Here is an 18,409-nt window from a genome sequence, read left to right on the forward strand (position 1 = left end):
TATATATATTAAAAAAAAAAACTAATATGGTACCAGTGTACCTCAAGATGTCTTTGCTTAGGGCTCTCTCTCCCTGCAACTTTCTTTCCCCCTGACTTTCTCATATTTATCTTATCTAGATCTTTGCTTAAATGTCATTTCCCTAGAGTTCTCCCTTTGCTATCAATCTAAAATAGCTTTCTACTGACCATATCTTCTATTGTCCCACTTTATTTTCCTTTGTAGCAAGTGATAACATTAGACATCATACCACACTTTCCCTAACTTACATATTTCTGTCTTTTCTAGTAAAACGTTGGCTTCCTGAAAGAAGACAGGCTTTTTCTTTGTTCATCTGTTTTTTGTTTTTGTTTTTGTTTTCCTTAACCATTCCCCCAAAATAGTTGCATGTCTGACAAGTAGTATTACAACTGATAATATTTTGTTGGGTGAATATATGAATGACTAAGTGAGTGAATAAACTTTTTTATTTTCAGTACTCATCAAGCATCCTTTAAATAATTCTGGCATCGTGTTAAAATCAACATAAATCCTCATTTTTTTTAAATGTAGACTTACATAAACCTTTCTTATGTGACATCTTGATTGTTTACATCTAGCTAAAGATTTTATAAAAAGATAACGTGTTCATTCTTTTCATAATATGATTTCAATTCTACAATTTTGACATTCACCAGCCCAGAAAATACAGGAGTTCCTCAGATTATTTAATTTTCCTAGAAGACAATCTCTGAAATAATGAATACTTGAGGAAAGGAGGCTTTCCTAGAGCATTTTCAGTATCACTTGGAAATAGACCCAGGGTAGCAACCAGTTATTTTTTTTATAGTATCCTCTTATAAAGTCATTTATTAAATTACTGGATAAAATAAGTAGATTTGTAGTATTTCTTCTCTCCTCAAAGGAGCTTTATTTTAGACTTAACTGACTTCCCCTACCTACTAAACATCATCTCTAAAAGAATGTTACTAATTTCCATTTTGTTAGCCACTCTTCCAATCCACAAACAATGACTCATTAGTCAACCTAACATCCCTTCACTCAGCCCCTCCTTCCATTCTGCCATCCACACCACCTCCAGCACTGCACAACTACTAAGTGTTCTCACTAGGAAATGTGTTTATTCTCAAAAACAAATGTCTGTATCAGACGTGTTGAGTGAATTATAACTTTAGTTTTTATGTAGTATATACATTTTCAAGATATGATAGCTAATTAGAGGCACTTGGAAATTATTAATAGTGAAGTTACCTATTTGAGCACCCGGACATTTCACACAGAATGCTAGTTTCAAGCTATACTAACAAATTAATGCTGTACAATTTATATCATAAATATCTGTAACTGTAATTTTTTCTTATGAATTCAGGTTTAATAAATATTTCTAAGTCATTTTTACATGATTTCAGTTTTTTAATTTGGTCTGTGGGGGATGTGATTTTCACATACCTGTAATGTAAAATTACAATTCCTAGTGCTATTTTATGATATTACTTCATCTGATACATAGAAATAATAACACCTGGCTAGGCGCGGTGGCTCACACCTGTAATCCCAACACTTTGGGAGGCCGAGGTGGGCGGATCACCTGATCTGCGAGACCAGCGGAGTTCGAGACCAGCCTAACCAGCAAAATGAAACCCTGTCTCTACTAAAAATATATTTTAAAAAAATAGCTGAGTGTGATGGTGCATGTCTGTAATCCCAGCTACTCAGGAAGCTGAGGTAGGAGAATTGCTTGAACCCAGGAGATGGAGGTTGCAGCGAGCCAAGACCGTGCCATTGCACTTCAGCCTGGGCAACAGAGTGAGATGCTGTCTCGAAAAAAAAAAGAAATAATAACAACTATTGAGGTAAGCTTTTTTTTTTGGTCATATACATGTATATGTACATATATATCATTAATAAAGTGATAGTTGGAAAATCTGGAATATTATCTATACCACCTCTCATTAAGTAACAATATTAACAATCACTTACATTTTGTTTTCTATTTGAAGTATATTAATTTGATATTCAACTACTCTTATTAGAAGTAGTACTTGTAAGTAAAACTAGCAAAATTAAAGATAAATGTTAATATTCAATGGAATATTTCAGAAGTATTTTCACTATAACACTACAATAATTTCCTTTTATAACTCATAATGTATGTAGTTCTTATTGTGGAATAATTAAAGTCTCTGCCTAGTCACTGAAAATTAGACCTTGCAATACAGTTTTAAACATTGCAAATAGTGTCCTGAGCTTGTGCATTATGTTATTTTCTTGTATTTCAGAAAGATCACTCTCAATATAACTCTGTGAATGTTTGCAGCTGCACACTTTTGAAAGATCACATAAATGTACATTTCAATGTGTAATCATTCTTGCATATGTCAGTATTTTACTTGAAATCTCAACCAAGAAAGGATAAAGCCTTGATAATCACACATAGCATGAGAGAGAAAACCATATATTTCTACTAGGCATCATATCATAAAGAGAATAGGTGTGGATTGAATGCTAATGACATTGGGGACTTCTTTTGAAAGCTCATAACAGATCAACCAGGTTCTGTAAGTTCTTCTCTAGAAAAACTCCATTTCTAGATAAATATGTCTCCTAGTTTTTACCTATAGCTTTGTATTTCTAATTTTGTATAGTATTTGGGTAATTTACACATATTTAAACTGTATGTCTATGTTAAAATTTTTTATACATTCATCTGTTGATGAATAATAGGTTGATTCCATATATTTGCTATTGTGAATAGTACTGAAATGAACACTTAATATGTGGAATTTAAAATGATTCAAGTCACAGAAACAGAGTAGAGTGGCTGTTACAGAGGATGGAGGATTTGAGCAGGGGTGGGTGATGATTAATGAATACAAAATTTCAGACAGGAGGGAAAAATTATATATATATAGTTCTGTGGCACAGTATGGTGCATATAGGTTAATAATAGAGTATTAAATGCATTTCAAAATTGCTAGGAAAGTACATTTCAAATGTTCTCATCACAAACGTATTAAATATTTAAGGTGATGGATATGTTAACTAGTTTGATTTAATTACTCCACATTCTATTTATAACTCAAAACACTGCTTTGTACATCATACATTTATATAAAGTATCAATTTACAATTCAACAAATTTCTAACAATATACTGAATAGCAAAATGAACTAAAATTAAATAAAAACATAACATTGGCTCTTAAAATGTCTAAAAGTAGAAAAAATAGTAACAGTTTTGAAAGTAAAACAAAAATAAGTTGTTAACACTAGAGCAAATTTTTAAGTATGTTGTTATGTGCAATGTTAATTTTCAAGTTATACTAAACGATTAGAGAACAGAAAACTTTTAACTTGGAAAATATAGCCAATTTTTCATAAACACTGTAAACATTTCATACTTTCTGGGGTGAATGAGATAATACATTTTTAGTATCAATAATTGATGTTACAGGTATTAACAAAATAGCTCACTAATCATGGCTTTCCGTAAAGACATGCACATTTTATGTTCTAGGTACAATGTTTTTCTTAGTATTACTTCATTGCTGTATACCTATAATATTTTTCATTACTAAATATAGTAGCATTTGTATACTGTTGACTATTGATCTTATTTGTACAGTTAAATGGTTCAGTCTGCAGAGCTTCTCAAATTGTTGCATTTCTCAAAGAGTTTCATGTAATTTAGCATATTTTCCCCAAATGCCATTCATTTTTCAGGTAGGCAAAATTAAGTATATATACATCCACACCCTAAAATTTGTCATTTTAATGACTGTTTATATGTTATTAGACATGGTCTATCATTTTACTTACAAAATGCATTATTTTAAAAATGTGATATGTGTTAATGTATCACACTTTCAACTATCCAAAGCAATACTAATTTTTCTTTTTGCCCACAAAATTAAAATAATATGCCTCAATATTATTTGTTAGTTAATGTTTTTCCTATCAGAACTCCATAGCTAATCTTCTACTTGATCTTTTTGGCACTGAACTTTAAAAACAACAAGGCTCATTCTGTAATAATTTTATTTTTATTGTAAAAAATATTTCAGTTCATGATGCTAAACCAGATACATTGATATTTATTTTACAATTCCAAATGATAGTATCAGTTGTTTATATGGATTAGAAATTAGTTTTATGTCTTACTTTTGATTTTTACTTGTTAGCATTTAGTAGCAACATTTATCAATATGTTGGCAGTTCACAGTCATGACTATTTGTTAATAACATCTTTTACTTTTTCTATTTTCTTTACATTTAAAATATTCTAAATTCCCTTCTCATATTATAGACCTGACATTTGTAATACTAATCCCATTCTTTACTGATTTTAATGGAGATTATTTTGCTATGTCAATAGTAAAATAGAGTTACTATATTAACGCTACTTTTCTCCAATTTTATTCGAGTGGCTATTTATTTTTACTTTGGTCTCATTTAATAACCTTTTTTTCACAGTATCTTTGCCTTTTAAGAAAATATTTGTGTCAAGCTAGCTTCTCTCATCTCTAGCAGATCTCATAAAGAATTATACTTTTCAGTGTCAATATTAGTTTCTATTTTGGTTTATGTCGCAAATTTTTATGGGCCGCATTTCAGCTTTGTATATTAAGTGAATTAATTTGTATGAGCAGAAATCTGAACAATCTAAATAATTGTTTACAAAATAGCAGGTTATTTTTATTTTAATTTTCTTGCCATTTCTGTGGCCACTATTAAAATCTTACGTGATCTAGACTCGATAGACTGAATGTTATAAATGTTTTCCATCAATACAATGCACCAGTACTCCTGGAAGAGTTGAAAGATATCTGGAGCCATTGCTTTCTCACCTGCCAAGAACTGAAATGGAACATTTCCTGTGTGGCTGTGGGCTCCATTTAGCCTCTGTTCTCTTGCTAGGTTCGTGTTGTAGGCTGCGCATTGCCCTAGCCACACACGTTGAGAAAACTAATGGCTACCAGATAACAGAAAATCCAACTCTCAAAAAGAAGTCTGGCCAAAGTTTGTGCTTTTTATTTGGCTAAAAATAACTTAGGTGAAAATCCTGCTTCTGCCATTTGTTTTACCTGTCTCTGTTACCATATGAAAAAAGCTACTGCATTTTTTTTTTTGCAGGTGATTTTTAAAAAGTCAGAAGCTGTTAAGTAGACCATAAGAAAAAATATCATTTTAAAAATTATTTTTACCATGTAGGCTTATAACTATTAAAATTGAAAAGTTAATACCTATTATAATAAATATTATCTAATACTACATAATGAAAATCCATCTATGCTTCTCTGAAAATATCCTGGCTTACAGATCTATTCAGCTTGAACTTAACTAATATAACTCCAATCATCATTCTTTTTGGGGGTATAAATAAGAAAAGGCACAACAGAGCTAAATGGTTTTAAATGTATAATTCATCCCTATGGCCTCATTATACTGGATACCTTGTTCCAAGGTAAGTAAATACAAGTATTGAAGAATAAACAGGTTATTAACAGATGAATGGATGGATGAATGTATAATACATAATTTTGTTAAAGCATATTTAAAAATATCCAACTATTGAAAGACTGGAGCAATAAGCTTAGATTATCCTGTAACTTATAACATCTGATTAATTTGCATTTTTACACAGTGTTCATATAACAAGAGGTATTCTATTTTTAACTAAATAAAAACAATAAAATATCTTTAAAAGCAAACAAATCTATTTTCCTTCTTTTTTAAGCACGTGCATATTTATAGTGTTTGATGTTTTCTGGCTACGGTTTTCTATTAAAGGTCTTCCCTGGAAAAATGAAAAAAAGAATGACATGTAACGGAAGCTTTCAAACTTATTGTTGATATGCGGGATCTTTTACACAATTGATAAATATATGTTAAAAATTAAAACATCAAATAAACCCTTTGAGGATTGTGTTTGTGTTATTTTCTGCTACATTTTGTGGCTTAATTATGTGAAATTTTACTCTGCAATTGTATTTTCCAGCTATTTTACTATGAATAATTTGCCATTGTTTTCTCTTTTCCATGGTATTTAAATGAAAGACAATTTCTCATTTATGAGAGCTAGGCAGTATCACCTTTACATTGTAGCAAAAATAATAAAAGATAGAGAAATCACATAGTTTTCTGAGGAATGCAAAAATGTATCTTTCCTCTCTTGCATTTTTAGATGCTGTTTTATAATGCTTTTTACATTTAGTCAGCATTTTTGAAAATTGTACAGATTAGAAATCTTTTAAGAAGTGCCCTAAAAGCAAGAAAAGCCATGTTATCTTCTATTCATAAAAATGATCATTTTGGAAAGGTATTTTCCTTCAGTAGCTTTTGGAGGCTGTTTATATAATGTAGCTGCAAAATAACATTTTCAGATAAATTTTAAAAACTACAAAAATATAAATTGTATAGTGTTAACAAATAGGACTGTATTAAATGATAGAAAATGTCCTAAGTGTACAAATTCAGAAATATTACTGTCGTATCACATTGAATTATAAATGCAGAGCTAACCTGGTATCTGTTAGAAAGAGAATGAAATTTGACAACTACATCATTTAACTTATAATGGTGTGAAAAATCAGGAGAAAAAGTTCCCCAGGTATTGTAGGAACTTACACAACTTGTATCAGTACTCTGGAGGGTGACCAAATTGGGAGTTCACTGATTATTTTGGCCTTCACCCATCGTGAGGTTGCCTAGGTTAACACCAACATTTTCCTGGGTTAGCAAAGCTACCAGGTCACAGGAGGGAAATTCTAACCAATCACTTCCATATTATGCCTTAAAAAATCTAAACACGAAAATTATGTTAGAATTTGCCGCCAGAAAATTAATTCTGATTGGAAATGTATCACTTTCATACTTAGACTTGTTCATTTTAGTGTCTATTCTCATTTGCTCTCATGTAGGTATTTCTCAGTTGCTTGATAATTAAAATAATTATACAGTATACATATATCACACTTCCAAATTAACAAGCTGGTCTCTTGTACATTATCTCAATCTCTGCCAAATGTAGACTTGTCTTTTTCTAACTTCTTTCTTGTTTACAGTTACCTTGAACTTCATGGATTATTGGAAGACTCAGTTTCATCACTTTCAACTTTCAAGAATCAGCTCAAATATTGCATTTTCTAATAGCACAGGCAAAAGACATTGATGATCCACCAAGACAGATACTTGATTAAAATTTTAAAAATACGGCCGGGCGCGGTGGCTCAAGCCTGTAATCCCAGCACTTTGGGAGGCTGAGACGGGCGGATCACGAGGTCAGGAGATCGAGACCATCCTGGCTAACACGGTGAAACCCCGTCTCTACTAAAAAAAAAAAAAAACTAGCCGGGCGAGGTGGCGGGCGCGTGTAGTCCCAGATACTTGGGAGGCTGAGGCAGGAGAATGGCGTAAACCCGGGAGGCGGAGCCTGCAGTGAGCTGAGATCCGGCCACTGCACTCCAGGCCGGGCGACAGAGCAAGACTCCGTCTCAAAAAAAAAAAATTTAAAATACATTTCTACATGTGTTGAATTAAAAATCAGGACCAGTAACCCATAGAAATATACATATATCTTCAAAACTTAACATGTGATGTCTTTAATGTTGATGAAATTATATTATCTATGTACATAAGAGTCACAGAAATGAATACCAAAGATTCTACCCAAAGAAGAACAGTAATTCTTTCCTTGAGAGTATAAAAATGTTCTCAATAAAAAGGGAAGAAAAACAAGCTATCAAAATAAAGTCTCAGTGATATGCTACTTAGTTATGCTGTGTAAATTCACATTAAAATTAAAACCCCATATTTAAAAATTATCTGTGGTCTTGGGCTGCTTGATATTTGATTTAAAAGCAGATAATTGAAAAACTAATTTTAAAAGTAGTGAATGGGGTTTTAGTTTTGCCTTTGTTCATTTGTATGGGTGCTGTATTGTTGATTGATTTCTTAATGGGATTCTTTTAAATTCAATGGGAATGTGTAAGAAAATGAAATTACGTAAAGCCTGGAGCAGCTTTAAAAAGTCTTGGGCTCAGTAATGTTATCACCTTATACTAATATACTGGATTTCCCCCAGGAAGCTCAAGATCCTTGCAGTATTTCTCCTAATAGTAAAATAGGGCAGGTATACAGAGGGGAAATAGAATGTCTACACACAAATAATGGGAAAATTGAAAAAAATAATAATAAGATATTTTATATTTAGATGAAGCAGAACCAGAAACCAAGTCTCCTTTAGCTACTTTGGTACAGAATGAATGGTGCTCACACTTATAATTTTACTACCATTTACTTTGGAACACTCTACAGTGTAGAAATAGGCTCAGCATAAATGCTAAGCATATCATTACAAATACTTCATGTTATGATGAATATATTTGGTCATTTCCCTTGGGGTCACTTCCCAAGATGGTTATTTTATAACACTTTAATATAAATGCTTAACCTTTAAAAATGTGGTTCTTTTGGAGAAAATCCCAGATGTGCATACAATTAGAACCAACATCAAATATTTTGTGTTGCCAGATCACTAATTAAATTCCTGCACATAACCTTTTTCTTCCTGAAATGCAACATTTAGGAAATTATTTTATAATTATGCAAACAATGTTTTGTATAGCTTTTGCATTTTAATGAGTTTGGGGGAAACCAATTTAGAATTAAATCAGATTCTGAAAAAAAAAAAAAAAAAACATGTGTCGTACTAAAGAGCTGCCATCTAATTGTAATAACACTCTACTTTCCATGAGTCTGTAATTCCTTTGCCATTTAAAAAGTCACAAATTTTCTGCTTAATTTTCGGTTTTTTGCCTTTTTGTGGGAAGATGTTTAAATATTTAAATTCACAAAGGACACATAAGAATCTTTCAAAGTGAAGAAAAACTGTTCTCTCTCCCAAAACCTCTTCTTTAATATTACCTTTCAAAAACGTTTCTAGTGTTCCCATATTCTATTTGGTTAGATTAGCCTTCAGTACACTCAAAGTTCTGAGATCAAAGTAGGCAAAAATATAATGCCCAACTTTATTTCCTTGATTTCATCAATAATTTCATCAGACATTGTTTAGAACAGTATTCTATTAATAGCACTAAATATGTATTAGTTGTTAAATAAAATGAAAATTATGTAGCAGAATAATTGTCTTGAAATATTGGACGTTTTAAATTTGTTAAATATCTCTAGCCCTCTTTCGATTTCCTGTTTTTCAGAACGTAAGGAATATAAATGACCTGTAGGAAATGACAAACTTATGTCTGAGGGAATCCTATAAATACAGATCTGGAGTGAATAGCTCAAGTTCTGACAAAAAATATGGGAAATATTTTGTATTATAGTTGTCTGAGTCTTCCACTAAAGTCTTTGTACCAGCGTGTGCTTTAAAAAAATATATAGGAACGGACAAAGAGGAGTCAAAGTTGTTATAGGACTAAGAATACAAGATAGATACAAACAAACCCATATGTATATATATGTTCATAGATACAAACACACACATATATGCGCGCGCGCGCACGGGTGTGTGTGTGTATATGTTTTGGTACAGTTTTTTCATTTTACTTAATTAATATTGACCTCCTACCATCAAACATCTTTTAAGTATGAAGGTGAAAGGAAGAGGTAATTAGAGAGTGGAGAATTCAACACACGACAACTGCTTAAAAAGTTACCATACATATGGCAAAAGACACTAGTTGGAATTTCACAAATGTAGGAGATAAATAAGGGCAATAAAATAATACAATGTGGGTAAATCTAATATTGGATGTATGAAATAACAATGTCTCCTGCTCTTTTAAAGATATATGGAATAATACATATGTACATATATGTGAAGGGGATTAAATGCAGTTAAATATTTATGACCCTTACCTTGTGTGGAATGTGTAACAAGTACCAATTTCTATTGAAATATGGCAAGCTAATTAAAAGTATTGCATTCCCTAGGTTAAGCACTTAAAGAGTAGTAAAAATAAGTGTAAATATCAATAAAGAGGAAATTGGATTGACAATCAATAGAAAAGAATACATAAAAAGAAAAAAATACAAAATAGAATGGATGAAACAAATAAACAAATAGTATAGGCATATATTTAAACCTTAATACAAACTAACTACATAAAAGGAAAGTAGGTGAGGTCTCCAAATAAAAGATAAAGGCAGAAGTATTATCCTATAAATAGTTGTTAAATAAGAAACTATGCTTATTTTATATGAAAATGGATTAAAATAAACAAGATAAGAAACTTTTAAGAATATGCTAAATAACACAGCTCAAAATTTAAAAGACACAATTTTAGAACTATTGGAAACTTCTTAAAACCAACTGGCATGAGGACCTCTAACTCATTTATATTGGGTTTATGTGTATGTATATACATTTATGTTTATTATAAATATATGTAAATGTTGTATAGTCAAATTTCCAACATTTTGCTATACTTTAAAACCACATGGCAGTATGGTATATAGACTGAAACACTGCCTTTTTTTCTTGAGGACTACTCCCAAATATGTGGATATGTTATATTTGAGGTGGCATCAAAATACTGCTTTCAGAAAAATTTATTCAGGTAATTCTTACCCCCAGCCTGGTATATATACCACAGAAAAGGACATTTTAAAGTATATGTATGAGGTAAATTTCTTCCAAATATCCAAGCACTATTCAAAAATTATCACATGCTAAGCCAAGCATAACGAGTCATAGGAATCCAACATTCCTAACTCCTTCCTAAATTCACACATTACTAACAAATCATAGCAGTATTTCTGCCAAACTTTAGGAATTTTTCTCAGCACCCTTCGTTTCAGTCCTCTCGGTAGTTGCTAGAAATTCTCTACAACTGGAAGAATAATAAGAAATAATTTTACATTTCTGTATTTTTCAAAAAAAAGAAGAGCAAAAATATACCAAAAAGCAATGATTAGTAATCCTATTCTTTATTAATGATACAATAACACTGAAAAAAAAGTGTCAAAAGAGTAAAAAGTATTGCCAAGTAAATTTAGAAGCCTTTTCTTTCAAATGCCATATTAACTCATAAGTGGAAATGAAAATCAAGTCTGAAATAACAATCTCTTTAGAAAATAGTACAAATAAGAAACTTTAATTTAATATTTTTAGAAAATAGGCAAAACATCACCCAAAGTATTTGTAGCTCCAAACTTGTTATTATTAAACAACAAAGACAATAATAAATTGACTAAGGGTTAACAAAAAATAAAAAAAAGTTAAAGAACACAAAGAACAATGCATTGTAAAGTTTAGTAAAGATAGAGAAAGGATTCTATCATTAAACACATAAAGTATTAAACAAAAAGCAGAGAAAACCTTGAGAATAAATCTACGAAAATAAGTTCTTGAAAATAACAATGATATGAAGAAAAGTCTAGCTATTATAAGAGAAAATACAAAAGATAAAAAAATTTGATTTTGATTTCATGTCTATACGTTTTTCTCCTGTTTTATTAGTTTTTTATTGGAACAGCTAGAATTTTACATATCATTGAACTGTTATTCTATGACAATTATACTTTTAAATGTGAGTATTATAAGTAACTCCAGTAATATATGTTAGCAGATTCTTAGCAAATCCTAAGGATTTTTCATAATTTGTGTAACAATTATGATTTAACCCACTTCATTTAAAATATTTTAGAGTTTAGAGTCAGAAGTACTTTCCATGTCTTTGTATAAAGTCACCACAAAATTGTAAGGCCATAAACAAAACTTCTAATAAACACATCTAAAAGACCAAAATTGTTAGTGCATGAGTGTGTGTAATTTGAAAAATCTTTAAAAATTATGAAAGTAAAGTGTCAGTTTATTAAACAGCTGTTGTGCTAAATTATTAATTCCCCTTCTACTCTTATTTAAAGTGTTTTAAGTTAGAAATGATACCTTATTTATAATATCCTTAATACCAAGCCAACACCATGTTTAATGGTAACAAAAGCTAAAGTCCTTTGAAATTCAGGAACAAAAAAATGGATGTTTACTCTCACCATTAATATTGTACGTTGTCTTAGAAACTTGATCAAATGGTATTAAACAGCAACATAATACCGATTAAGTAAACAATAAAAAGAAAATAAAAACTACCTTTATGTGTAGATATAATTCTCTCTAGAAATAGTAAGAAAAGTTATATCTTTAAATTATAAAGAACAATAGCAACTAAGTAAGATACACTTCTCAGGAAAAAATGGTAAAGATCCTGTAAAAATTTCACATTGTAGGCACTTGACCTTGTTTTTGCTGCTGCAAGAAGTGAAAATCAAAATGAGATATAATCTGATACATAAGAGTGGAGGAAAGTCAAAACCATAATGATTAATAATTGGCATCGTGAAGGTGCAAACCAAATGGTCCTCCTACACACTGTTGGTTGGAGTGTAAATGAGCACAGATAATTTGGTTGTACCAAATCAACAACCCCTCACGTTTTTTTTTGATTTAGCAATTATCTTCAAGTTAGGTGCATTCATTTAAATAAATACTTTGAAGCCATAAAAAGTGAGGTTGTATACTTATCTTATTTATATATACTAATGGCCAACATTCACGTGTTATTTTTAAAAAGGGAGGTTATAAACATACGTACATGAAATCCATTGTTAACATTTTATAAGGGAGGTTGTTCTTTCCATGACATGAATGGTTAGGAAGTTGACAAAAACTAAAGGAAAATGCTCCAGGAGCTCATCTCTGGGAATTTAGGGATGAATACTCCTAGAGACAGATCAGCTCTGTGGTGACTCATCTTGGAGTCTACGAAAAGAGTTATGTTGCTTCGAAGATGAGGCTCATTTTCATGAGAAGCTAAATTCTCAGTACATCGAAAGAGTGGGATACTGCTTCCACCTACATCAGAGATCTTAAGCCACTGGATGAGTGGTTTAAGAGCCAGTATGGCTGAACATAGTGCAGAGTGATGAAATTGAGCTTGATGTGATCCTCCAATACATCTTGAAAGCCCTGAGCAGACACAAAAGGTTAATGAAATATTTTATGAAGAGAGGGATGTACATGCAGCTCCATGAGAGAGAGAATATGCTTGGATAAGTGATACCAACAAAAAAACAGTGACTTTAAGGCACAACCCCAGTTACTAAACACAACATATTTTCTGAAGGAAGACGACTATATCACGTCAAATTTTGGGGAAAACCATGAATACAAGCAACAGGCTTATATAATATCTCCTACTTTCTCCTCTTAGGCATAAATTACAAAAGAAAACATTATATACAAAATAAAAGCAATTATGTAAGATATAAAAGCAATGCTGTTTGTGCATTGGTGTTTTTAAAAAATCACAACACAAAATAGGCTACACTATAAATTTATTTTCTGTAAAACTATCCATGAGGTCTTAACAGAATTGGTGATTATAACGTCTAGGTTAATTCAATGTCTACTCAAAGTATAGAGACTGGAATGCAGAAGGAAGCAATCAAGGGTAAAAATCTTACCAACTGAGTCAGTTTTGAATATCCACTATGAAGTAGTTCAACTCTAATGCGGACAAGATAGTCTTGGGCAGTATGATCACTCCAGTGAGTGCTCTAGAAGTTCGAAGTCACTTGGAAGTATCTCTCTTTGTATATAATTCCTTTCCTGCCACCCCCTCTAGGTACTTATAGACTGCTTTGGGGAAAATGAAACTATAACCTGAAGGAATATAGTAGAACAGTGAAAATTAGGCATCAATAATTGGCACTGTATAGTGGAAGCTGGGTTCCAGCTGAAATGCAAACGTGGTTGAAACATACTACTACACTTCTACAGAAATAAAAGTTAGCAGACAAGGAAAGGAAAGGGCCCATGGGGGGAAAAAAAAAAAATCCTGGAATTTAAACATTTTTGTGTTGCCAAGGTAACTTAGACCTAAAAATAGAAAAAAAAAAAATTGACTGGCTGGCATTTTGGAGAACAGAATCACAAAGATTTGCAAGTCAAATTTATAATATATAAGACTGTAGCAGAAAAGGAGTTTGCTTTAGGATAGCAGCCTCATGGAAATTAGATGAAAACAAGCAAATCTACCAGTAAGACTTATCTCAGTCTCATCTCAAATAGGAAACGGCTGGGCTTGATGTTGTCTAAGAACTTGAATCCTCCTATTGGTTAAAGGAGAACTTCCTAGACTTCTCTGGTAATAAAGGCAATTATAAGAAACGTAAGATGAGAAGATGTTTACTCAAATCAAGAAGGATGAGAAACTTACATGGTCTTATTTTGACCATGAAAAAATTTTAGAGAACAGTGGTGCTGAAAGTATCAAAAGGACAAGGGAAGAATATTAACTGAAAAAAAAAAAAAATCAATTTTGAATTCATTACTAAAATACTATAGATATAAATAACATTGGAATTGCAAAAAGGTTATAACCTGAAAAAACACATTCTTTGAAATTATTCCCAGAGTTAAAAACCTTTGGGGAGTTTCAGAAAATTTATTGGAATCAGTTTTAAACCCTGTAGGATTCACTCAAGCATATGGCCTTACCAAATGAATGCATCAGCGTCTTCAAGAACTCCAGAGATGAGCGGTTTTCTGAAGAGAAGATTGGACTAGCTGCTTTCCTCATGCTCTGTTTCATGGTAGTTCACACTCAAAAGTGAATTTTACATCTTAGGATCCATACAACTTCTCTCAATTAATATAATTTACTGGGTTTAGAACAGTTTTCTTAAAGACCAGCAGTGTAAGGATCACCCCAGACATACTGGACGCTAGAGCTACCAAATGAGAAACTCCTAACGTGGGGCCAATAATTGGTGTTGTAACAAGACCTCCAGGTGATGCTATTTAGATAAAGTTTGTGATCCTCTGGGCTAGAGATACAGAGACTGACATTTAATCTGGAAATTTGAGTATAAGCCTAAAATTTCCAAAAATGTGATGGGGATCAAGGAAATAAAAGGTGATTATACTTGATATAAAAGCCATGGTAACATTGTTTTTAAAATGTTAACGAATGCCTTCAGAAAGCACATGAGTTTGGAGATGGAGGGAGAGAAACCAAATGGAGGGGGGAAAGGAGAGAGCAAGGAGAAATCCAAAGGAAAAGGAAAAAGGGAAGGAGGAGGATCATATATATGATAGGGAGAAAAACCAGGTGGAAAGGGAGAAATCAGATGGGAAGAATTCAAGATGAAGGGAGACACAACTAATAGAAGGAACCAGATAGAGGAGGAGAAGGGGGCTGGAGAGAAAGAGGGGCATCTGCTTTAAACTTCCCCCAAAATATTCTGCTTTCAGTGGGATTAACTCTGCATCCCTGGGAAAGTTTAGGCAGATCAGTTCCTTTACTTCTCACTATGTGAAGAGTTTAGAAGTAAGACTGAACATTTTGAACTGAGGAAAGTCAGAGGATTTCTTATAATTCAGTGGAAAGAAAAAAGACACAATAGAAAATACAGGCCTTGCTGATAAGATGGACCTGTGAAGCTTGTGTTGGGTTTAATTTGAAAAGTGAAAGAAACATAATAGGGTTTAACCCCACCTAGAGAAGTAGGCCATACCAATTTTATATTATATTCCAATAATAAGTATTATGTATATATGTGGTAAAACTATATAGTTTATACACAATATATATTTAATGATCATATAATGTACAACCAATATAGAGTTGATATATAAAATAATAGATGACTCATTGATCATGTTTGCAAATACACACATGTATTTAGCCATGCAAAAGGATTATGGCAAATTACATTTTCTATTAGTAATGGCATTATGCAGACTGAAATTCATTCTTTATTTTATGTAAAATTACTACTTACTTATATATTTACTGATATTTGGAAGATTGTTAAAGAAATGATATATATGTTTTCTAAGACAGATACCTATATTTTAACAATGCTAGCACATTTATGCAATTTTATTTTTACTTAGAACATGTTTGAATGTGAAGTAACATGACCAACTTTTTAGCAAGCTTACCAGAATTTTTGCCCTCAAATTTATTTTTGCCTTAAAAAAGCTAATCTGGATGGCTATACATTTATTCCAATGATATCACCATTTCCATTTTTGGAACTTATCTTTAAATTGCTTCCAAAACCTTCAACATATTACTTTAAATACCAAGCAGGGAAAATATTTTTCATGTTAAGATGAAAATCCAAATAACTTTTTGAATTGGGTCTGCTTAATAAAACGGAATAGCCAATTGGACAAAACTTAAAAAAAAGTTTTATAAGTGATAATGTAATTGTTTTTCCATATGGTCACCGTTCTGACTTTTATAAGGTAATGATAAGTTTGAAATTATTACAAATAGTCATATCAATGTAAGACCAATCATAAAAATATCAAGTAATTAAATTTGAATGCTTGATTTCTGATATTTAATGTTAAAAGCTGTCTTATTACTACACTGTGAATCTTGTTTTCTATGACCATACAGAGAATATAGTACGTTTGTGACTTTCCCTTTTCTTAAATGTTATAAATGTCAGGGCATCAAACTGACCTAGACAATACTGAACCAAATTTTATTCTTAAACTAGAAAACACTGTCCATGTGCTCACTGCATGTGCTTATGCAGCCAAACAGAAAGTTGAAACGCAGTGCTAAGCTGTTTAGGCAAAATTATTTGGAGCTTATGGCTCTCTGTTTTTCCCTTCAGACCTTTGACATACACCATCATATTCCCAGTGCTTCAGTCTGACCTTATTAATCTTATTTGCATGAGCAAGGCTGTGTAGTCAGATTAAATTGCCCAAAGAAGCAATCCTATTATTCAAGTGAATGCATTTTTTTTTTTTTACTGTGCCAAATAAGAAATCACACTACAATACCAATCAATAGGCACATTTGAAATATATCAAATAAATATATTAACAACATTATTTACTAGAAAATTTAATTTATCAGGAAAAAAAAACTTGCCTTTAAATCCTGGGACACACTTGCAGAAGAAATATCCCCTTAAGTGTATACTAGTTGTTCCATTTTTGCAGGACACAGATTTGCAATCTTCAGTATCTATCTCACAGATGTTCCCTTCATATCTTTGCAGATCGCTACAGTTACAATTGTGAGAAAGGGCCAGGCAGAGGCCATGCACTGATATACTCTGGTTCCCTAAGCAATAGTCAACATTGACAACACACAATCTGCCAATGTAACTAAGAGAACAGCTGCATCTGAAACACAGAAAAATGAAAAACCCAATTAGTCATATACTTTATATTGATATATTTAAGTATTTAAATCACACATTTATTTAAAAACACAAAGAATTATTTAATGAAGATAGTTGTGGGGTACATTTTAAAAATATTTCATAGAGTGTCAATTCTTGGCAAAATTACTTTTGATTATTGTGCAGAATTATGAGTGAAAATAACTTTGGTGCTGAATATATCTAGTCTCAAAAACATTCTGCCACTTAATTGCCAAGTTAGCTGGGATAACATCGTGAACTCTGCCTATGTTAATGTGTGTGTGTGTGTGTGTATTCAAATATTTTTAGGTTGGTGAAAAAGTAATTGTGGTTTTTGTCATTGAAAATGATGGAAAAGTTCACAATTACTTTTGCAACAATCATATGTGTGCGTGTGTGTGTGTATGTGTATATATATATATATGAGATTATTCAAACTCAGTTTGTCACTCAACGCAATTATTTAAGATGTAGCTATAAGGCAATGCCAGTTATTCTTGTATTATTCTTTAAATCTATAGTATTTTGAATTTTAAAAGATCTGTATCTTGAATACATGAACATAATTTATGCATTCATTATTTTTATTTTTTAAATACATTTTAAATTAATTTGCAAATTGTGAGGAGATTTTTCCATAGTAATTTCAATTTATCCAATATATTTTTCTAGTAGTTTTTTACGTAGTTTTCTTGTATGTGAAGATAATTGTGAAATAGTCTGCAATTTATGTAGATGTATTTTAAATATTTTTAGGTTTAATGTTGAGAACCATGTTGACTATCAACAAAAGTGGGGATATTTTTCTGGAGTTAGACAAGGATTTTTCACTTTTTTCTTCCTTTCAAATACAGATGTGCACAGGAACACACACACATCTGTTCAAGACCTAATGTATTTAATCATTATACATTGAATAAGTTTTCTCGGGTCCTCCTTATATCTAGGCATAGTTATAGGTTGGTAAAATAAACTATGAGATCATTTTAATATAATTATACATTACATGACATATCCATATGCATTTCTTTGAATATTTTATATACATACATAAAGTGAAAAAGAAAGCATAAGGTAAAAAAACATGTAAATCATAGTGATGAGTAAAGTATCACGATTTTCAAGTATTTTTTATCAAGCATTCAAAGGGCACTTAACATTATCATATAAACATGCCAGTGGGCTGAGAAGAGCAATGTCAAATCACTTTGCTT

General features: G+C 31.5%; 1 protein-coding gene across 2 annotated transcripts in view; it reads right to left on the reverse strand.

The window, feature by feature from the left end:
• Positions 1–18,409, reverse strand: part of EYS (eyes shut homolog (Drosophila)) — a 2,062,375-nt gene that overhangs the window by 1,631,197 nt on the left and 412,769 nt on the right. For both annotated transcript variants that reach the window (XM_011945635.1, XM_011945634.1), the window contains exon 12: positions 16,919–17,175. In XM_011945635.1, coding sequence (XP_011801025.1) covers positions 16,919–17,175 — 257 coding nt within the window. The remainder of the gene's footprint in view (positions 1–16,918; positions 17,176–18,409) is intronic.

The sequence above is a fragment of the Colobus angolensis genome, unplaced genomic scaffold (assembly GCF_000951035.1).
Source record: "Colobus angolensis palliatus isolate OR3802 unplaced genomic scaffold, Cang.pa_1.0 Scaffold241, whole genome shotgun sequence".
NCBI classification, from domain to species: domain Eukaryota; kingdom Metazoa; phylum Chordata; class Mammalia; order Primates; family Cercopithecidae; genus Colobus; species Colobus angolensis.